The sequence below is a fragment of the Macrosteles quadrilineatus genome, unplaced genomic scaffold, assembly GCF_028750875.1.
Source record: "Macrosteles quadrilineatus isolate MER2022 unplaced genomic scaffold, UCM_ALF_1.0 Scaffold_7__1_contigs__length_78375512, whole genome shotgun sequence".
In the NCBI taxonomy this organism is placed as follows: domain Eukaryota; kingdom Metazoa; phylum Arthropoda; class Insecta; order Hemiptera; family Cicadellidae; genus Macrosteles; species Macrosteles quadrilineatus.
Genome location: NW_026542600.1, coordinates 49,200,929 through 49,225,258, shown reverse-complemented (window position 1 = coordinate 49,225,258; position 24,330 = coordinate 49,200,929). Strand labels below are relative to the sequence as shown.

Here is a 24,330-nt window from a genome sequence, read left to right as displayed (position 1 = left end):
AACAAATCGGAACTCTGCAATGACAAAAACGTTGAATTTCATCCAGTGTGAAAAAAGGCCTAAGTGTATATAAAATTGTACAAAACACAAATATTTGCTTATAAACTATGTGTTATAAGAACCAATGATTGAACTCAACACAGTCCAAGGTTAAACTAACGTCCTTAACGTAAAAACCCCTTTATGTCAGACCCCATGGACAATGCTTAAAATATTTTATATGTCTTGCTAACAAATATTCAATGATAGCACCCCAAAAAATAAAAATAAACAAAAACACATCAGCCAAAAATCACTGGTAGAAACCACTTGAATTAAACTAATCATATTCACAAAATATACACAACTTATCCCATATATAAAGAAATTAATACTAAAGCAACAACATTCAAAATGGCCACTTCCACACTATGTTTGCATTATGTACACCAATGTGTCAAAAATGTTGGAAGAATAAATAACACAGTGTATTCAACATGTGCAAGTTTGTTTGCCCTTGAAATAGATTAGGACACAATTTGTAAACGGGAATGATTCCTTTGTGCCTCACCCTGTTAAGATATGGTATGAACAATTATAGTAACAAATACCATCCATGGTCTTAAAGGAATCAGATTTTAGCAAACCTTTGAATAATATAAACTTGTTTAGCAATAAACACACATCATTAAACTGTATTCAAAATTAAAGGATTCCCCTAAAAGGTGTCCTCACTAGGTTCTTAAAATTGCAGTCCACAAAATATGAGTTGATATTAATTTCAAGGGTCAGCTACCATTTTTTTGTGGTTTCACTGATTGTAAATAATTGTTAAACAAAACTGTCACTATTCCCCTTAAAAGATGTAATAAATTATTATGATTGAAATCATAGTATAGGATAGTTAATTTTAGATGATGAAATGTGTTCAAAAAGTACAAGAACATGGAAATAAAAATATTTTTCAATCATGAAATAATAAAATTGTGTCTTTACAGTTCTAAGAATGTTCACATTATTATTATTTTCTCAAGATGTTGAAATAGTTTTTATCAAACTAAATGATGGATATTTAATAAATATAGCCTGTACAAACTGGATATTTTAATAATGGAGACAGTTCAATAAAATTTGAGTTGCTATAAATAATAGGACAAATTTCAAATAATTCAAATCAACCTGTCAAAATTATTCCTTGACTCTTTACCAAAAATAGGAGGGCTCCTATTCTTAGCACATGAACAAATCTTGGCACTTGAAATAGAAACTGTTTTGCTTCCCAAGATATTTTAACAGCAAGCCAATTGATCTAAACATTACCTAACAACAATTGTAAAATTAGGTTTCCAAGCTTTATTGAAGTATTTCTAGAGTCTAACACACAATATTAAGATAGATACAGAATTAATTCACATGTAAATCATACCCATAAAAACCAGAAAATCTCATATAATTTAGTTGTAATATGTAAACAAAATATTTTGCGTAGGTGTAGCTTACCAAACAAAAAATCTAACTTTGTGTCAAAACTTAAGATAAACTTTGGGTGAAAATAAAACAATTAGAAAAATGTAAAATAATAATTAGGTACATGAACTAAACCGTACAAATATAAACAAAGTGAATAATGATTTTCCTTTTGAACTTGACCCTTTCAATTGAATCAAATTGATCACGACAAATATATTAAGGTTTTTACTTTGGCGTGAGTATTCTAAAATTTCCCTGGATACCTAGTATGAATTTTGTAATTTTCAGTTTTTTATTCACAATTACAAAACACTTCAATGCACATCAAAAAACGGTTTGACAAATTGAATTGACTTAGCAATACTGGAACTCGAAGAACATGAAAATTCACATCACAACCTAACAGACAAGTGGGAAAACTACTTGAAATTTATATCCATGAACAATCCAATGAAACTACTACTAATGAACTGCTAAGTGTACTGTATAAATATGAGATGGTGTTCTTAACCTAAAACCTTTCACTCAGTCTTAACCGAGAAAGAAGACTTAAGTATAAACAATCAACAAAACGTTTAACACTTTAATCCTATAACCGGTTGTATGTTGTCGGTTTTCTTTCTGTGAAAAAATTTTTTACTATAAATACTTGGCCTATGGATACAAAAAGGATCAAGACAGTTTCCATGAGCGACCACCAAAATACTCTATCGTTGAGATCTTCCGCTCGTTTTCTCCCTTGAGCCTCTCGTAGCCGGTGGTGCGTCTGATAGTCTATGATGCTCTTCAGAGACTGGTGGATTTCTTGAGCAGACATTTCCATCTACAAAATAATTGAATTATTGACACTGTATACTTGGATAGCTACGTTCAGCAAACAAGCAAAAAACCTTACTTCTCGTAATATTTACAGAAACAAACCTTGTTTGTGGTTAACTTTGCATGATTGTAAATAAAAATGTAATTGTTATGTTACACGCTGAATTTGTGTAATTTTATTCGTCAATAGATAATCTTTCAAGATCGAGGCGACATCGGTAAAATCATCTACAATCACTGTGGGTGTAATGATGATTATCCTACGCGATCGCGGCGTAATCATGATCATCTACCACAATTGAGGACAGCACGATCATCTACCGACATCGCAGCAAAATCGCAAACTTCTCCTACAATTGTCAAGACAACGCGACATAGCTTGACTACTGAGTTGGTGTTTAAACAACTTGAAGATCTCTAGCAAACTTTTGTTTAAACAAAGGAAAACTTAAGGTAATTATTTTTGATCAGAGTTAAGCCTTTGAGCTTTAACAAAGACTTAATTATATATCTGAGACTGAACAAACACGACTTTGAACTACAACTGACTTGTCCTGTTAGCAATTCAAGTACAGAACTAATAAACTTGGGATTTGGTTGACTTGGCATAGTTAAGCAAAATTAAGAATTTTCACAGAACATTTAACAAGTGTTTTGGCTTCTGAGCCCTAAAACAAAAAAATGCCCAGTTATGAAAACTACATTAGTGGCTACTTCCCAACAGAAAAACTCACTACTAGTAATGTATTTTTCATTAAGTGTATAAATAAAAACCATCCAGAACTACTTTACTCTGTGAACTGTCAGTGTGTAATGAAAATTGTAACAGCAAAGCAAAATTCACAACAAAATCACAACACAAACGAAAACAAAATCTGTAGTGTAACACCAAAAACTGCAATCCAGGCCTCATTGTTTTTTCCATGCAATTGTACAAGTAGAAGTAAAACAATTTTAAAAAGAAAAATTAAGCAAAAACTAATAAATAAAACATGAAAATACAAGAGAAATTGTGCACTAACAAACTAGGACCATTTTATGTTGCTCATTTATAACAACAGGCAATAGCTTAAATTCCCTGAAACTAATGAAAAGGTTTTATTTCAGCTGTGCTTTCTTTGATTGTACAGCATGATATTCCTACATTACAATTGTTAAAGAACAGACCAAGTTGGAAAATAACCTATCCAAAATTATTAAAATTAATTAAACTCTGTATGTGTGGTTTTAAGCCCATAAACCACAATAAAACCGAAGTAATTTATTTGCAATGGTATCAATACGACCATAGAGAATATAGGACAATAGTGAACACTTTATTGGAAAACACTAGTAAATTACAAACACTATTGTCATATTAACTACCTACATGATTTTCTTTATCAATCAAATAAAAATTGACGAAATTGAAAATATGAATAAAAATGTACCTATATAATATTTAGTAAACATTGGTTAGGTTTGAGAACGTTAGTTATCAGGAATACTACAGTTTTTGTTTGACTTTAAAAACGTAAATTAACCAATTTAGGAAATCCATATTGCCAAAAGCGAAACATGTACAAAATTCCTAACAGAAAACAAACGCTAATATTTATGTCAATTACGATACATAGATATCCTAAATCAGACATTAAACATTTTTTTAGATAACCTGTACATTAATTGCCACATGGGAGTTTTCAGTGCCCAGACATAAAACCACCACCAAACAAAGCTCCACTCCACACATAATTTAGAACGTAACTCACCGATTAGTTAATTTTTCTCTTGCAGGCAAACATGCAACTATTGCGAAATTTATCGTGCAAATGTTGTTAGAAAAAGAAACATGGTGATTTAGCACTCGATGATTTATAATTTGGAACGATTTTCTGGCGTTATATTGAATACCTACATCAATTTAATTTTTTTTATAGAGTTTCAAATTTAGAGAAAATATGTTTTTGCAATTGAACCAAACTGACTGTAACAAACGGATTTGAGTTATCCAATTATGGACTAAAAACATACACTGATAAAACTCAATGGACAAAGGAAAATGTAAAACTAAGAATGCAATTACAGTATGAGAAAAATAAATTTTCACCCTAACCCTTGAGCGCATAACAACGCTTCAATGTAAGAAATTATTAATTTTTTGAATGCTCTACAAAATGGTTAAGAAAGAAATTGAGAAACATTATGTTTTTATAGTCCATAAGTCCATATAGTCCGTTAGAGTGAACATAAGTTTACACGCTTATACCAATTTCATCATAATCGGATAGTTTTAGCGAACGGATGATGTTTTTGGCCTCTAGGGACATCAAAACGAAAAGGTTAATAATGTCCCAAATCCATGTCTTACCATGAGGCCTACGGTAATAAATTATTCCCTAATGGGCAACTCGCTAAAATCAAAGTCTTGAAAGACATATTCTATTATAGACGTAGAATATCACAAACCCATATAATAATCAATAAATTATTCAGCACTACACAGACCTAAGCACAACAAGCAAGGTGCATGTTTTTCAAAAGTGCAGAGCAAATGGTTACTTGTTAGAACATATCTTGGACTCTCACAACACATAAAAGACTTTAAACTATTAGTAAAAACAACATTCGAAACATTCAATCCTTCTTGCCAAACTAATTTCTACCATTAAAACTATACTAAGCCTACTTCATTCATCACTTGACAGGAAATGTTACTAAGAGTAAAGACTACCAAAAGGGTACATCGAGATGTCAAATATCATATGTTTTAACAACCATTTTAGTAGTAATACAACACCCAATTCACCTAAAACGATCTAAAATCACTTTTAAACTATTCTATGTCATCTAAGATTTTCTTGAATGACTCGATTATAGATGAAAATCTACTTATGCCAGAAGGTGTCAAATGTAGTTATTTTTTACACTGTAGGCCTACATGTTTTGAGGCCTTTGCCTTTGCTGCTCATCTTCAGCAGCATGTTACAGTATTTACAATAAAGCCCAAAGAGTGATGTTTGTTGAGTATTTACAAACACTTATATACAAACAGAAATAAACATAAGAACCACCAGACAGCTGACACTGACGTCATTCTCCCGTGTTTTTCAGTAGGCCTACGAATTTATTCTGGTTTTGATAACTCCAAGCGTGCGTACCAAATTATTTATGAATACCGGCAAAATGATACGTGTAATGTTTATTTCTGTATGTATATAAGTGTTCGTTATCATAATTTATTGAGTTAATTGGACTATTTATTGTAATAATAGTGTTTGAAATACTTAACAATTCGCTCGATGGGATTTATTATACTTTATATATTACAATACTGTTATATTTATAATACTGTAGGCTTATATGAATGCTGTGAAGATGAGACGTAAAAAGCTTGAAACATGTACATCATGAAAGATGACCATATTTGAGACCCTCTGGCATACGTAAGTAGATTTATAATTAAATATCAAGGGTGTCAAGGCTGTTCAATTTGAAATGTCTTATGACTTTGAACGTGCATGGACTTACTTGTATTACTAAGTTAATTAAATAAATAAGCAACACCATCAATTAACAGGGGAACGCAGTGGGAATCAGGGGTTTGGGTGAGGGAGATCTCCAACGTGGTTAAACATAGAGAGAAAGGGTAATTAGCCTGGGAAAAGGGTACTTTATGGGTAGTTGGTCGGGTAAAAGGGTAACTCAATGGAATACAAGGGTAACTCAATGGAGTAAGCTCAGGGGTACTTCAATGGAAATTAGATATTTCCCCAAAATAGGGAAATTTAGGCAATACCAACCTAAACTCTAATGACTTTTTGGAACAGGGATAGTTTTACAATTAACATCGGGAAAAAGTGTGACCTTCAGGAAAGAGAGAGATATTTTATTGGTTGTCGTGGTACTGTCGTGACACGTGTCACATGACTTTTTGGAGCATTGCTTGGTTTGTGATTTCTTTGTCTAGAACCTTCTCCTTGTTAGTATGAATGGAGGATGTAGCACAAATCGAGTGTGACAATGACTTTGTACCTTGTGTTTCACTGACTGATTGTAGGCGTGCTGACATTATTTTGTTTCTCATAGCAAACGGGGTAGTTACCCTTCAAAACTTCAATACACACATTTTTTCACAATTTCATGCTTCAAGAATGGTGTTTTGGGTGAGGTGGGTTTTGAGTATTTTTACCAAAATGCCAACCTTTTTAACTGTGTATTTTCCATCGATGTTGATTTAAGATGATCACGAATTCCAACTAATGACAGCATATAGACCATTTTTCAAACTTGCATGGTTTTTGTGTTTATGGTCAGAGTGGTTTTGGTGAGTTTTTATTATGGATATTACGGATCTCAAAACTATCTACATATAGTTTATCCATTAAAAACTAAGGCTGAACTAGCCTACAATAACCTTTTAAATTTTTTCAGACATGTTGATTGGATATTTGTGTCTCAACTCAATATTATCCTTTTATCCCTTAAACATTCCAATTATTCAAAAGTTGTTGCAAATTTTGACTTATTTAACAAAAGTGGGTTCATTTCTTTGAGGTTCCCAATGTCATAATTGTAAATGACTAGTTTACAACATTGATAACAAATAATAGTTAGCCTACAGACTTTATTTATGATTTAAATCTGTTCTGTTTGTTTTAAATCATATTCACAACCTCAGGTGTCATTTTGGTTCATTTATAAAGCATAGAAATTAAGAATGATTTCAATTTTGGGTTGCAAAATAGTACAACAAATTATGTAATAGGCCTAATGGATTTAAATATTTTTCCAAAGAATTTTATGTTCAGTAACTTGAAATTTCATTAATAATGCTGTGAAAATAAGTGGAGATAAGACTAAAGCAATCCCTGACACTAATAACAAGAAGCACCTAACTTAATATATTTGTTAGTATGCTTTTCTTAATACAGATACATCTTGAGAATAAAAAAAACACACAGTCTAAACGTAACATAAATAGAAATTAAGATTCCAGATTAATAGTCCTTCAGAAGTTGTTACTCAAAGTTTGTTTCAATAAGCCAATTCGATACCCCACTAACACATTATTTCGTGAACTATCCTTATTACATGGAGACATGACTATTTATAAAGATATTAACTGAACTCAGTGTCAGACAGTTATTTATCAAATTTCTTTCAATTCATATTTTCAAGAACTTCGATTCTATTTTTAACCAAACATCACATTCTTATAATACCCGATATGCACAGAATGTTGGAATAACTACCTCCCATTTAGCCAAGTCTTACTCATTAACAAATTCCTCTTACATTTCTGAAGTTTTATATCGTAATGTTATCTCCCGTTGTAATTCTTATCATTTGTTCCATTCTCCATCGATTACTATTTTCAAAAAATGCATCACTGGCTGTCTGATAGAGTGGGGTGTAGATGAATCAGAACTCCTAATCAAAGCAGAGTACAGGCAGACTTGACTTTACTTTATTCTCCCGTAATCTTTACTGAATAACTGAATTACTAACATCGAACATTCTTAACTACATATATTTATATGTATGTGCCCTCCGCCTTGCCTCATTCCTTAAATTGCTCATTCACCAATTTAGAATCAGAATAGTTTTACAATTATATTAAATCATTTGTTTTTAAGATTCTCTGAATATCTATGAATATAAATATTATTTATATTCATATTATTTTCCATTTTATTTATTTTTCCAACAAATACGTCAGTCACTGATAGCGACTGAGCCTACGCACAGGCTTCCAGCCCATGTAGGCTTATTTCCTTATGTTTAACATAGCTTCTCTGAGACCTCACATCCCTTGTTGTTATTATTAAGTTTATTTGTATTTTTATATTTAATTAGGTACCTATTTTTATCTATGCAATAGCAAGTAGGGTGTCTGTCCACTGGAAGTTATGTTATAATTTATATTCTGTATTATTTTTTGGAAATAAAGTATGTTTGATTTGATTTGATTTAGTAAACTTGATTACTGGATGTAGCAGAGAGAAAATAAATAATTTGAGTGTATGCATTACTGAACCAATAAACGATATTGTAACGCTTTTTTTCATTTTAATAATATAACGAATAATAACACGGGCACTTCCCAACAAAACATGTATCTATTATTTATTTAAATCATAATCAAATTCAGGTTAATCTGTTGGGTGAGAATTTTTAACCCATCAATTTTCATCATGAGTAGGCTACAAAACCACAATCACGAGTCAAATTTAACCACTGATACAAAAACCACATCAACATTTCCACAGAAACTAACGGAAGTAAAGTTTTTTGCAGTTTGGCAGTTATTGTTCTCCTACAAATTTTTTTTCACTTACCTGTGTCATAACGGTGGCGTGTTCCCCCACCCCTGGCAACGGTGGTTCGTCCCCGACCTGGAGATCCATGTAGACCAGCTTGTGACTGAAAGTGGAGAACTCATTGCTGAAACACACGGCGTACGTGCCTTCCTTGACTGTGGTGAACATGTGGGTGTCAAACTGAGACTTGACTTGTCGATAGATTATCTCTCTCGTCGGATCTTCCAGGGTAACATCTACATCGTATGACCCTCCTGTTACCACCTGTAAAACAAAAAGGTTGTAGCAAATGTGATTTTTCTCATGATTAGACTGTGGATTGAATAGGTATAAGTGTTTCACAATGAATAATTCACACAGACAACCCGACCCTTCCATACCTTCATCTTTGATTGTGTTGTCTGTGCGCATCATCAATCTGTTGGGTGTTTTTCTACCAAACTCAATCAGACATCCTTACTGTCAGTATAGGCCTATGCCATATTTAAAATTTGATCTGATAACAATCAGGCCAAGGCACAACTACCTGCTATCCCATAATCATGGCATGTAAGTAGAGTCAGTTTTAAATCGGTTTAGTGTTTGGATGCATATTGTTGTCAGGAACTAAATTAAAAAACATTCAAGTTTATTTACATTTGGTGATGGTGCTTAAAAAGTTTTACTTTTGACATGACAAGTTTCTACTGGGGCCTATGTGAGATATGTGGCACTGGGTGCAGTGCCGGATTTAGGGTACTTGCGGCCCTAGGCCAAATTACTTGAGTGGCCCTCTCCCTGTGGTGAAAATTCCTTGCGATCGCGGAAGTAATAGTGACTATCTCCTATACATCAAGGGGACATCATCATCGACACCCGTGATCCTGGATGAAATCGTGGACATCTCTCCTAAACCAAGTCAAAGCCATCATAGTTATCCGGGACCGCAGTAAAATCGTGAACATCTCCCGCGGGCCGCAATCACGGGGACATCATAATTGAAACTTGCGATCGCGGCAAAGTCGTGTTAAAAAAAACCTCTCCCGTCGACTGCGATCATGACGACTTCATCATTGCACAGAAGTACGTTTTCTGTGATCATTGTCACCTGCGGCCGTGCCGAAATCTTAAACATCCCGCTCGGGAAGCCATCACGGGAACGTCCTCATTGACACCCCGAGCCACGGCGAAATCGTTAACAACTCCCGTGAACCGCGATCACAGGGACATCATCATCAACACTCACAGCCGCGGTGAAATCATGAACATCTGCCGCGGGCCGCAATAATGGGAACATCATCATCGAGACTTGCGATCGCGGCAAAGTCGTGTTAAAAACATCTTCCGTGGACTGTGATCATGAGGACTTCATCATTGTCACCCACGGCCGTGCCGAAATCGTAAACATCCTCCTCGGTAAGCCACCACGGAGACATCCACATTGACACCCCCAGCCGCGGCGAAATCGTTAACATGACGCCATTGTATTATTCTTAATGAAATTACAAAAAAAAGAATGAAAAAAAAACATCTCCCGTGGGCCGCAATCACGGGGATGCATCATCAACACTCACAGCCGCGGTGAAATCATGAACATCTGCCGCGGACCGCAATCACGGGGACATTATCATCGACACTTGTGACCGCGGCGAAATCGTGAACATCTCCCGCACACGGGCCGCAATCACGGGGACATCATCATTGACAACTCGATACAGCATCTAATTCGTGAACGTCTCCTGCGGGCTGTGATCATAAAGAGACATCCCCGTCACCCACGGCCGCGGCTAAATCGTGAACGTCTCCCGCGGGCCGCAATCACGGGACATCATCACAGGCACCCGAGGCCGCGGCAAAATCGTGAACATCTCCCTCCGTCCGCGGAGACATCATTATGGTCACCTGTGATCGCGGCAAACTGGTGGTTTAAAATAAATTATTTGTTATTAATTTTATCTAAAAAATGTTTTTCCCAATCCTCTGCGGCCCCCTTCTGCTTGCGGCCCTAGGCCGCGGCCTAATCGGCCTAGTGGTAAATCCGGCACTGACTGGGTGTCTGCTTAACATATGTCTAAGATAACCTGAAGTAGGCCTAGATAAGAGTTAACAAGTGAGTACTGAAGGTAGAAGTGACAATACATTTATAACAGATAAGAATAGCCTATGTCATGTTATCACTTTTCGTAGCCAAAGGACTTAGTAAGCTAGTAGAGAGACCAATGTATTTATTTACATGTAGGGTTTCATGTAGGGAATGTTTTTTGTAGGGTATAAATTTATTTCCAGAGCAAAAAAATGTATAGTTGCAAAAACGCTTAACAACCTTAAGTATAATTACCGAATCAGTGTTGTGTAGACCTACTGAAGACTATTGAAAATAAAAATAGGAATGAAATATATGTGTCTGATCAAAAAGATACACCAACGAAATGTGTGATGTTTGTTAGGCTAAATAACAAAATAACCACCATTTAACATTCTTAGAGGGCCTGAAAAGTCAGTACAGTTCCAAACACTAACTATATAAACTGAGATTCAAATGCACTTAGGTTAAATTGAGATTCAAATGCACTTAGGTTAAATTGAAACTCATATGTAGGCCCTAACTTTAGATGGTCTCAGGGACATAATAATGTACAGTAGTCTCGATTATCCAACCTAAACTAGGCATGATAAGGTTGGATAACACAAATATAACTAAAAAAATATTATAAAATTATATTTCAAAAGTTTCTTTGTAGTCAAAATCCAGCTTTAAGTTTATTTTCCACTGAAACAATTAAGTATCATGAATAAAATATCAAATAACTTTACCGAAAATAAGAAAAATGCCAAACTGGCACTGGAAAATATTAGATGAAGCCCACATCTACCCTGGGCGAGAAGCCCTAATCTAACCTAACTTCAAAACACTTAATGCAGTCACCAATTCGCATAAAGCACGACCTACCACCCTGACATGCCTAAATAAGAACTGCGAGTAATTAGTCCATTATTCCATCTATATCTCCATAATGTAACGAAATTCCCATTGTAGAAAACATTATTGACTATAGAATCACTTGATATGTTTCTACAACGATGTTATTATCTTTAGTCAATGATGTTAATCTTAATCTTCTCATCAACCATGTTACTCTCTTCACTTAACCTGAACTTGTGATGGCGACGGCGTAGCAGAATAGCACTACGCAACACGTATGAGTATGAATGAGTATTTTTGTTTTGTATTTTATTTGTAGTGAAGTAAAATTACGTCACTAGTATAGGCATATTGCCGGCGACAGAATCAGAGTGAGTTAATGAAGTTCAAAAGTTGTTACTTCCAGTTCTTGTCGTGTGGTTGGTTGAAAACAATCAGCTGTAAGTAGGCTTAAGGCTTAGTTAAGCTACAGTTCATTCCACTTGTAAATGTCATCCATCCTACCTTGTTTATTGTAATGTTACGTATATTATTATTACAGTGATATCATGAGAAATATTCATCAGCGGTGAAAATTAATGGTATAAGTTATTTGGATTCAGGAGGTAAAAAACTATAAAGTAAGATATCAAAATTAAAAATTCGTTTGGCGGCACCTGTACGGAATAAATACCCAAAACTTATTTAGTTAGGCTAGGTACAGTACTGTAAGGCCTAGCAAGGTCATAAGTTTAGTTGTTGTCTACCAAAGTTGTACGAGTTTTAAACCAAATAAAGTAGGCTATTAGGAACAAGGAAAATTCGTTCCTTGATAGGACAGGTGTAAGCTTTGCCAACTGGCAGGCTCAACAGTCAACACATCCTTATCCCAATTCACATTCTCTAAGCTACTCGTATAAACTATGCTTATCTTGAAATACTTAAAAATTAATGTGTGATCTCAGACCTGGAATTCAAGTGAAACAGATGTATTTAATTTAATATCTTCGTAGAAACAGTCTTTGGCATTATCAAGCAATTCGAAGGTTAGCTCGACTCCAGCGGCTATTTGAAAATAAGCTAATATTACTGTAAGTACAATCCATTTCGTCCACAAACCCATCATATCACTTTTACAAGATGTGCACATCACTCAGACAACAATTAAAACCGATCACAAGTCAAAAACTGAACTCCATTGGATTACAATATAAATAGCCGCGTACATAAGATTCTGTCAATGAATGATATGATATGACAACGACAAGTGTTTGGTGTACTGCAATCATTTCACGGCAGTAGCCATAACGTGGCCGGAAATTTAATAACAGCTGACTAGGAAAATCTGGAAATTGAAGGCCAATAGAAAAGTAATATCTTTATATATGAAAATGTACAAATATACATAACAGTTACACAATGAGCTTTAGACTCATGGTGCAAAGCATGGCAAGCTAAAGTTGGTCACTTAAACAATATCCTAAGACTTACCTCTTGAAATTATTAGTAAACTTGAATTCACTACAAAGTGTAGTGGTGTTTTATTTTTTCAGCGATGAACGTTTACATAAAATAAGTTTCAGATCTCTCACTTAAGGTGAGTAATGCTTACTTGTAATACTTGTCGTCTTCGTCGTTGACCAATATGAAAATTGGATAGACTGCGTCAGAAGAGTGTTGAGGCTATTTACTGCCCAAATAGAGGTGTTCCATCTTGTAACACTCGAAGAGAGTAGAGCGGCCTTTTCACTAAGTAATCCACCTAGTGGAAAGGCATTATTTTGGAAACTATGTCGTTTCTTAAAAGTCTTCGGGTTCAGGTCCTTTACCTCATCCGGTAGAGCATTAAAAATCATCAGGGCTGACTGATGAGAGGCTCGCTGTGTAACGTCGAATAATGATACAATGATAAAATGATTTTATTCGGCCAATCAACAATATTATTTGTTACAGGCTATGTCAAACAATGTACAAGCAATGCACAAGCATAAAATAAACATCAAGAGTTAAAAATCCCAAGTAGCACACATCGTTGGCCCAACGTTGGGAAATGGTCGGCATGGTTGGGAAATGGTTGGCAGCAATTTTAACGATTTGCCAACGTTGGCCCAACGGAAACTGGTATTCGTTGGCCCTACAAAGGAAAGAATCGTTGGGCCTTCGTTGGGCATTCGTTGGGTTTAAGTATAAAACATTCTAAAACGAATTTTAACAAATTGATTTATTTAAAAGTACATAAATGTTTACGGCAGCAGAATATAAGACAAATATTGTAAAAATGTTGATCAATAATGAATGTAGTCAGATGATGTTGTGATACTAGATACAGTGGGGAACACCTGCTTAACATATAATAATTATTATAACTATTTTTTTTTTAATATTCTTTAACTTATTTAAGCAATTTTGTAATAGTTATAGAGAAAAGATTAATTAATTATATAACAATCAATTATAACAGTAGCCTAATAATCTAATGGTAATTAAATAATCTATATTCAAATACTAGTATCCTCTCCAACTACCAGAAAAACAACTCAACTACTTGAGGCCTAAACAGATTAACAGAATCATATTATACTGTAGCATCAAAAATAATTAAAGTGTATTAATTGTGACCATTGCACCTGTCGGCTACTCTTTCACCACTTGAAAACACTCAGGGCCGGATTTCCCAATAGGCCCGGTAGGCCCGGGCCTATGGGCGCAAGGTCCCAGAGGGCGCACGGCCGAGAGTATTTTTTTTTATACCTAGGCTATCTAAAAATAAAAAAATAAACAGTCACAGTTGATAAAAAAACTCCAAAGCATTGTGATTCTGAAGTTCATAAGAAGAAATAATTGTTACGAAATCTAAACTATTTTTCAGAATTACGCATCAATTTCGTTTCAAAATTGGTAACGAACATTGGTTATACGGGAGTAGGCTGTAGGGATGTTGACGTTTACGAGCGCCCAAGGAGTACGCATCGTATTGCCACTGCACTGCCACTATGCTGGTTTGGGCTCGGCACTACTGATCAGAGTGATTAGGGGCGCATGCGTGTTAGACATTGTTACTACCCTCACCTCACAAAACAAAAGTTATTAACTAATCTTTTGATTAGTTTACAACAATCTGCAGAATCAAGTTAATAAGTTGTGTTGAATATTAATACAACGATGAATTTACCATTAAAATTAACCAAAAAATATTAATCTCAGTTAGCATTAGAAAAATTCAATACCCCCCAAAGCACCAATAATGCTGTCATTTTCTCCTCAGACCTAAGGAAAGACGGTTGGCCGGAATATTTCTCTGTTTTGCTTTGGAAATATATAACCTAGATGCAGTACGACCATAGATTAAATATAACTCAAGTCGACTTCTTATAACATTGTTAATTCAAATTTTGTTCATGTTCATGTTGGTGACACTGGACGTTAGTTTTGACGTAATTTTGTTTCCATTATTTTAGGGTTAGTTCTATGATGTGTGTTTCAATTTCTTGTAATATAACCAGGAGACGACCTATTGTTGATGATTAGATCGTTTTATTTTAGATAAACTAGGTTTAAACCACGATTACTAGAAAAATACCGGTATGGATCATAAACATAAACAAATGACGTTGTTGGCCCGAATCCTATACTAATAGCATTGAACATATGTTTTGGCAGTTCCATTTAAGCAATGTTAAATCATGTTTTTTTTCGGGCCAAAATTGTCATTTGTTTATGTTTATGATCCATACCGGTATTTTTCTAGTAATCGTGGTTTAAACATAGATCAAACATACTAGGTACTATTAAATAACAAGAATTGTTTTCAGCTAATCCAAAATGATGACAAATCTACTAAAGGAGTATGTTTAATCTATGGTATCACGTACTGTTTGGAGATCATGTTTTTTTGGCCTGGAATTGGAATCAAAACCATTATGGCCATGTTTTTTTTTTTTTCAGGAATGCTCGGTGGGTTGAGTTGTTTTGTTTCAGTCCCACGGCCACAAACGTGAGCATTTATTAAAAAAGCATAAAATTGCTAAAAGTGTTTAAGACGGCATTTTGTTAAGGCTATAAACAAGTCAATTCTTAAAAAAAACTTGCAATGATTCCAACGAGGAGTGGTATTTAAGCAATAAACTTAGGTCAATGGGCATGATATAGTTTTTAATAAAGGTTTGAAGGAAAGTAACTGTGACCAGACTAGGGGGCGGAAAATTATTTGGGCCTAGGGGCGCAAAAATGCTAAATCCGGCCCTGAAAACACTCTTAAACAACAAGCACAGTTAGTTCAGAGGTAAGGTGTGAGGCTCACATGTCGAGACCCGTCCCGGCCAAAAAATTTTATTTCGTTTTATTTTCAAAATAAGTTTTTATTAACTATTTAATCAATTTACTCAACTCATAATTACGCTTTGCATACAAAATCTTTATTATTTTGTGTTTTTTTATGTTTATGATGGTTGGCCCTTCCGCAAAAATTGGTTGGTTCATGGTTGGCCAACCGTAAGACTATGAGTGCCAAAACATACCGTTGGCCAACGATCGACAGAAACGTTGGGCCAACGATTTGCCAACGATTTTTGCTACTTGGGATAAAACCAAGCAAAATCGATCAAAACAAACCATGTGCAAAAAATTGTAAAGACCATGCACAAAATAATAAAGCAAACCAATGCAGTTCATGCAAAATGAATGCACTATGCAAAACAGGAAACAGGCTGTTCAGAGGAAAACTTACTTAACTAACTACAGTGTTAAAAAACTCTTTAAATTTGAAAAAAGATTTTCAACCAGCCAGTCTACCATATTACGGCTTGGAAGTTCTTTCATTGCAGATTTCTTATATGACCAGGAAGGTGATTGAACAGTTTTATTCCTGAAACAGGGTATGACCTAGCTCTTTTATCAGTTCTGGACCTAGGAATAACAAGATTTAGCACTAAACCTAGTGTCATAATTGTGTACTGAACTAGTTACAGGTAAATCATTCATGCGGTTCTTAATACTAACGGCATTGGAATATTTACAACTGTCAGAATTCTTTGTCTCTTAAACAAGGGCTTACTGTATTCGTTATAGTGAGCATAACAGAGAATCCTTACTGCCTTCTTTTGCAGTCACAGGATCTTTTTGACATTGGGTGAGTGGCCCCACAAAATTAACCCATAGGATACGTGAGGTTGGAAAAATGCAAAGAAGGACATTCTAAGGGTACTTTGTGGCAATTGGTCACTTAGACGTCTTAAAAGATGCACTACTCTACTTAGTTTAGTACAGACTTGGCCTATATGGTCTTTCCAATTGATACAGGAGTCAAGGGTTATACCAAGGAGTTTAACAATCTGGGAATCACATGGGCTAAATGTTATGTACTGTATCATTATTGAGCACTAATTTATTGTCAACAAACCAAAAGGCTGACTCAAAAATCTTCTTAACACTTAACAGACAGCTCTGCTTGTTCACGAGTCGCTTTACATGATACCAAGGCGACATCGGAGTACGTCCAAATCACCAGCTCTACAGGTTCCGTGGTCATGATGGCTCCCTCTTTTCCTAAAATCTTCAAGGTTGGAGTATCACATTAACCTAGGGAAAACTTTAACTGCTCAACTATTTTAAACCATTTAAAGAAAATCCATGCCAGATAATCCCTAAAGTACCGGTAGATAGTTGTCATGACAATTCATATATGTTATACATGAGAAAAAAATAACGTTATAAATAACTAAATAAAGTAAACATAACTTATGCGCCCAAAATACCAATATATAAGTATTATATAGCTGAATAAAATGTTATTGGTCAGTATTTTCATGTTAATAAAGGGGTAATACTGTATAATAATCATTATTTTCTAACAGTTAACTAGTATGGATAGGTATCCTTGTGGTTTTGTATTCTAAATCATACAAATTCAATAATTTAAGTAGATGAATAGGAATATTATCTTCTTTCCACATATTTTATCAAAGAATTCAACTAGTCATCCCATGTGCTGTTACTTATATTTCAGTAAATTAAGCAATTCTTATCACCTTTTCTTTTAATAAAACTCATAATTAACATTCCAGAGAATGGAGTAAAGATTTGATTTGATTTGAGTATGATTTGACTATATGAGGCTACTATAAAAATAATTATAGTTTACAATGAATATTTTTTAGAGTTTTCATTCTTATTTATGATCTAGAACTCATACTCACAAACAATAAATGGTTGATCAAATCTCTATTTTAAAGTACCGTAATGAATAAATCAATAAAGTAATGCTACAGGGGATATTAAGTATGTTAAGAACTGGCGTGGAACCACCCTTGATCTTTTATCGTAGGGAGTTTGCTCAGTACAATTTTTAGACTGTGTAGTAAATGAATAAATAATTAATCTATGGGCTAAGAGATTAATTACTCAAAACCAACTAATTCTATGTTTTTCAAGGCTTCATGATAAAATAACTATTACCTAAGTATCTGGTACCTAAAAATCATGTGATTTTTTTCGCTGTTTTGGATTGGAACTAGGAACTGTCACTCACTACTTACTTATTGTGTTTCTGATTCATTCAATACCTGTCAAAGAAAAACTATTATAACCTGTGTTAATTTTGAAAATGAACAGAATATTTGGAAAAGGCAAAGATAAAGCACCACCACCTAATTTAACAGATGTCATTCAGGGGGTAATTTTCCTTTAATACTAGTATTATACAATTGTATGATAAACATTTAATTGGTTCCTAGGGTAGGCCTAGTTTTTATTATGGTTAGATAGAGCCAGAATTAACTCACTTTTAGGCGACAATAAACTGCATTAGGGATGAGCATCGATGCATTAGGCAATAAGTCATTTATTAGGCCAGATCAACATATAGCCTACATGCATTAGCCAAGTCAAAAAACTATGCACTATGCTTTTGATTAGGTCAACCATCAATGTTCACCTTCAATGGTAACATCAATGTACCGATAACACTGTCGTGAAAAACATCTTGGGCTAAAACATCAATGTTTTTTTTTAGTTTTTTTGTCTGCTCTCTGTACACAGCTAACAGTAACAGCTACTGTCCGCGAGAGTAAAGAAGTCCCTTGAGCCAGAACGATACGCAGCTTTGTTTGGAGGGTATCGCGCACTATTTGCAGGCGCTAAGCATCTGGGCGCCTCGCCTCGATGTCTGTCTGTAAACAACTGTTGTAAACATAATTACTCATATCTTTGTTTTGGTAAGTGGATTATCATCATATGGTCACGTCATTTGATTCATTACAGTCTCGTGTGTTCGCGTAGTGACTTCTGTTTTGTTTTGGACAGTCCTTGTAGCTATGGATTTAAGAAAACTTGGTGCTACTATACATAGTGGAGAAAGGGATTTAATTAGACGGGTGATCGAGTGTTGTGACAACGAATGTAAAGACAAAAATTTGTTAGTGCCGATAGAAAAGGCAACAGAACGTGCCGCAAACTATTGTAAAGTGCCAGAAAAAAACTATTAAACGAATTAGAAAAGCCGGCAAACAAACTCCGGATGAAAAACTCTGTACACCCGGGAAAAAACGCAAGAAGGCTGACCACCATAAATTACAAATAGATAGCTTTGATAGGCGTGTAATTGTAGATGTAATACACGATTTTTACAAGAACAAAAAAAATTCCCTACATGTAAAAAAACTATTACCTGTTTTGAGAGAAAGAATTAATTTTAAATGGAGCGAATGGGCACTTCGGCGTCTCTTAAAAGATATGGGGTTCAAGTGGAAGAAATTTGGTCCATAAATAATGTTTGATTGAAAGGCCCGATATCATTAATTGGAGGTTTAAGTATTTGCGAGAGATAAGAAAGCTAAGGGAACAAAAAAGGAAACTTTTCTATCTGGACGAAACTTGGATAGACAGTAATTTAACATTCCAGTAAATTTGGCAAAGACGTCAATGGCGTGTTACCTGATATGAACACGTCAAACCGCGTGATTTGTCGTAGACATTGGGTCAAACGAAGGGATTTTGCTTGTTTTCTTGATTTTTTGCTTAGGTTTATGGTAATAGTATTAATAACTTTAATAATAAGTTGTTTATTGCGATGAATGCTATTGAAACTGCTGTACTCGTGTACTTATTATAATAATAATGTACCGGTAATATGAATTCACCATAAGTATTCATGGATCAACTAATTATTTGGGATTAATGCTTTCAAACTCGGATTTAAAAAGGATTTTATTGTATTGTATTTTATTGGTATTGTTACATTAACTAAACAGAAATCATAAAGTAGAAAGGTTACCTATTAATTTGCCTTAGTAACACTAGAAAATGGGTTTCCTTCAATTGTATGACTATGCAAAAAAATATTATGACATGGATTTATAAAAATCATACAGATATTAAATTAAACTAGCAGAGCATCGTGAAAACGGCTCTACAGTAATTGTCGTGCGAAACGTTCAAGTGTAACGCCTTCAAACTACGAATAGGCCGGAGCTCAGGGGACTTCTTCACTCTCGCGGACAGTAACAGCCAAACAGCTATCTAACCTCAAACTACAATTCAAATACAACTACAAATACAATTCAGTAATGGAAAACGTCAATATTTCAATACTTGGCAGAAAACATTGATGGAACAGAAACATCGGTAATCTACCATCGATATAAAAAACATCGAATATCGGTGTTTCAAAAACATTGAATATCGGTGATTCGAAAACATCGAATATCGGTGATTCAAAAACATCGAATATCGGTGTTTCGAAAACATCGACTAACAATGCTCATCCCTACAATGCATTAGATAGCTACTGTTGGAGTAAACATGTTTGATACTTAGGCAAAACTTGATATATGACTGAATCGTACTATCAACTGTTTTAATTGATAAATGGAGCTATAGTGTTCTTAAAGTGCAATTTTATACAGGGTGACAATAAAGTCTTAGGACAATTTTATAACTTTTAAATGAAAAGATATATAACAACCAAATTTGGCATATCATTACTGGTAATGGTAAGCTACTTTTTTGTGTACGTGGTGATTGGATGTCACCTAGTGGGGCGGCCCATTTGGAAGTAAGTTGACAATCTTAAAGGTATAGAATGATATGTTTAATATGAAAGGTCTTGATGAACTTAATAACAATGCCGCAACCCGTACCTAAAATGGACAATCGAGTAAAAAATGTGGCAATTTGGTAAATGTACTAGAAGAGAAGAGGTAAATAAAAAACCTAATTCTCATAGAACCTTCGTATTTGCACCCTATTGAAGATTTGAGAATTTGCTGATAATTTTGATTCCTTTGCGGCATCCCAGTGATTGCGATAGGCCTATTAACTAAACACAGATTTTAAACACTATGGAATGTAGGCTACTAACCATCAGCTGGGGTTCCTTTGTTATTTCACAGGTGGATGGTAGAGCAGACTCAGTTGAGAAAAAAATTGCAAAGTTAGATGTAGAATTAAAGAAGTATAAGGATCAAATGGCCAAAATGAGGGAAGGACCAGCTAAAAATAATGTGAAGCAAAAAGCTCTCCGAGTGCTAAAGCAGAAAAAGATGTAAGTTTTCACCTTAGTTTTTAGAATCTTAGTAGTCACAATTGCTTGTTGCAAACAAATTGCTTGTTGTTTTATTGATCAAATTTAAAAAATTGCACTCACGTTCTAGCGGTAGGCGCGGAAACTCTAGGGTTAATCCCTTTTGCATTTAAGTTCTTGAGTGTTGAAGCAATACATGTATCTAGATGATAAAACCAAGGTGCAACTGCTACAGAAAATTCACTACACCCACATCTTATTTTGATTTCCTCTCTAAAAGATATGAATTATGTTTTATCCTCTGCACCTTCTCTGGGAGTTCACAGAGAAATTTTAAGTATATAAATTTAAACGCAGAAACTCTTGTATTGCTTGTTCAATGCAACAAGCAATACAAGAGTTTCTGCAGTTAAATTTATATAGAAGATATCATTTTGATGTGGTTGTAATTTATTTTCCTAAATAAATTAAACACAAGTGCTAATTAGACAAAAACATTTTTATATCACCTAAGCCATGTGTTTTATGTCAAATTAGACATGTGAGTTGTAGAGGTACAGTAAAGCGTTGAAAAATTGGACGTCAACACACATTTTTTTAAAGCTCAAATATGTAGTGTCTTAAACATAACAAATATTTTAAATTCACCTCTCTTTTTTGACCCTTTACTGTAGGTACCTATAATAGAACATATACAATTAAAAAAGTTTTTTACTCAAATAGTGGTGGGGTCCTTTTTTAGGTAATTTTGATAATCCAGATAATTTTATGATCCGTATGGAGTCGGTCCCAATCAATCCGGATTATTAATGTTCTAAGATCAAAGGAAGTTGTTTGTCTTTGATTTTAAAATGTTGTATATACACTCTTAATATAAAATATCTTGCAATGACTCAGGTATGAATCACAAGTAGACAACTTAAGACAACAGGCATTCAATATGGAACAAGCCAACTTCGCTACCCAATCCCTGAAGGATACTCAAGCCACTATTGATGCGATGAAAGCTGGCGTCAAAACCATGCAGAAAGAGTTTAAGAAAATAAACATCGATCAAATCGAGGTTGGTTTATTACATATTTACTCTGTGTAAGTTTTTTTAGTCTCAAAGTCTGGAAGACTGTACCACCAACCATCAGTTCTTGGCTCACTTTACTCAACTTAAGTCACATTCTTTTGACCCCCTGATAAAAATAATGCCTGAGTGTTAGTCCAGCCATATAAGTGTTGGTCCTGAAACCATATTATACTTCTGAGTTAATACGCAATTCTTACGTATCAAATCTTCAAGATACTTCAGTAAAAAAATGTTGTTTGTACCACATCAAACAAAACGATCTTTTTAGATTGTTTAAAATGCAAAAACTAAAATTTTCTCAAATTTTGTCTTCAAAAGTCATCTTAAAATTTTGATCTCCTGGAGCTTTCTCTTCAAATTCATTCAGTTCATAAACCATGTCCAAAATACGTTTCTATAATTCTCATCGTTGGCCTAAAGAGAACCACTTTCAACAACAAATTTTGCTTCATAACGTCGAAGTAAATATTGTTTTAAATATGCATCATTCAAAGTATTGTTATAGCTTTCACATAACCTCGCTTTCATTTTAGGACCTCCAAGATGACATGGCAGATATGCTGGACTTACATGAAGAGGTACAAGAAGCTCTGGGACGAACCTATGGCACACCCGAGATAGACGACGATGAGTTGCAGGCAGAACTTGATGCTCTCGGGGACGAGATTGCTCTTGATGACGACACCAGCTACTTAGACGAAGTTAAAGCACCAGCAGCCCCGAGCAAAGAGCCTGGTGCGGACAGTGTCAAAAACAAGGTAGGCCTAACTGTTGATTTTGCATGCCACATTTCATCTAACACAGTTCTACAAAATGAATTATTTCTAATCTTCATGTTTATTGGTGAAATTATTTTTAAGACAATTGTTCATTTCTTAAAACTCTGGAATTGTATAAGACCCTTTGATCAGAAATGCTTGATTAATTCTAAAAACATTTTCAAACATGTCAATGTCTCAACTTTATGTACTTGGGATGAAAAATATTTCAATTTTTCATAGTATGAGCACTTCTTGAAATATTTTGTTCTGTGAATATGGATATAATACTTCACAGTATAAGCAATGCTTGTAATGGTTATCTTACAAATGTTTCTTTATTTTAATAGTTAGTTGCAAATTAGGACTATAAGCAAAAGTATTCACTTTTTCCCACTATTTTTATTCAATTTAAATTATTCATACATAAATATTGTAATGGTAATTTTGTTTCTTTTTCCTGATTAAAAAGAATAAAAAACAAAAAAATTCAAGATTTATGTTTTGTAAAATATCCATAATATGCAACAGAAAGGTTTTGATTGGGCTTACAACATATTTCCTGACATAATTTAATTACACTTCTGATTTCATATGTTTTATTGAATACTTTTTACTTTTTCAGGATGGTGTATTAGTGGATGAATTCGGTCTGCCACAAATTCCAGCATGATAAGACATGCAAAAAACAACCTAAAGAAGTGATTCTTTGTGGGCTGCCATTTTCTTCATCACTTCACTAATTTTCTTAACAATGAGGCAGTAGTATTACAAAGTTAGTAAAACAAAACTATAAGTATTGTAACAATACAGTTTTATAATATTGCACTTAATCTTGTTCTTAAGTCCATGACAGCAAAACATTTTAAACATTGCTTTCATGAGAAATGTAGTTTTAAAGGGTAAGAGGTTCTAAGCAAAATTGTCTCTTGCCAACTTTAATTAAAAATAAAATGTTCACAAAATTATAAGACTGTGTTATTAAGTGTTTGTTGTTTCACAACTAAAATGATACAATATTTAATTAAAACTGAATACGAACACATTCAATTTAGAAATCACTGCTTTAAAATCTAAACTAATGTAAAAATAAAATATTAGTATATGATTCTGCAAAGTGTAGATCATGACCATGAGACAACCAAGTTATCAATTAAATGTTGTATTAAGTGCTACTTTCATTATTTACCCTTATTTTTTAGACAATTTAATAACATTAAGTTAACTAGTTTACAAAGTATTTTTACTCTACACTTGAAGTTTGTGAAAAGTTTGGTTACAAATTAATGTAGGCCTAAACTAAATTATTTACTTAAGTTCTAATAATTTTTTTGTGAAAAGTCTTCATTTTTGCAGGCGTTGAGAAAGTGTGATTAAAGTTACCTATAATATACAATACATTATGTATAATAATTTACTATTTTTTAATCCCGATTGCGTAACTGTTTAAAACACGTATACAGGGTGTCCGGTCATAAGTGTTAAATAAAATTTTGCATCAAACTACATGGTAATGGCGACATAAT

The 24,330-nt window shown here is 34.1% G+C and overlaps 2 protein-coding genes across 3 annotated transcripts; one reads left to right on the top strand and one right to left on the bottom strand.

The window, feature by feature from the left end:
* Window positions 1–1,063: 1,063 nt before the first annotated feature.
* LOC128998046 (transmembrane emp24 domain-containing protein 7-like) lies at window positions 1,064–13,088 on the bottom strand. Of its 2 annotated transcripts, none has more exons than XM_054424002.1 (3): window positions 13,064–13,088; window positions 8,589–8,834; window positions 1,064–2,272 (listed from the first exon to the last, which is right to left on the bottom strand). In XM_054424002.1, the coding sequence occupies exons 2-3, from the start codon at window positions 8,736–8,738 to the stop codon at window positions 2,039–2,041; spliced, it is 384 nt and encodes a 127-aa protein (XP_054279977.1). In that variant the 5' UTR covers window positions 8,739–8,834; window positions 13,064–13,088; the 3' UTR covers window positions 1,064–2,038. The 2 variants fall into 2 exon arrangements, with proteins under 2 accessions (XP_054279977.1, XP_054279976.1); XM_054424001.1 differs by lacking the exon at window positions 13,064–13,088 and adding an exon at window positions 12,419–12,730.
* A 4,899-nt stretch (window positions 13,089–17,987) lies between these two features.
* On the top strand, window positions 17,988–24,317 carry LOC128998251 (charged multivesicular body protein 5-like). The gene is made up of 5 exons (XM_054424305.1): window positions 17,988–18,121; window positions 20,838–20,989; window positions 21,866–22,031; window positions 22,580–22,804; window positions 23,430–24,317. The coding sequence occupies exons 1-5, from the start codon at window positions 18,053–18,055 to the stop codon at window positions 23,475–23,477; spliced, it is 660 nt and encodes a 219-aa protein (XP_054280280.1). The 5' UTR covers window positions 17,988–18,052; the 3' UTR covers window positions 23,478–24,317.
* Window positions 24,318–24,330: the final 13 nt, after the last annotated feature.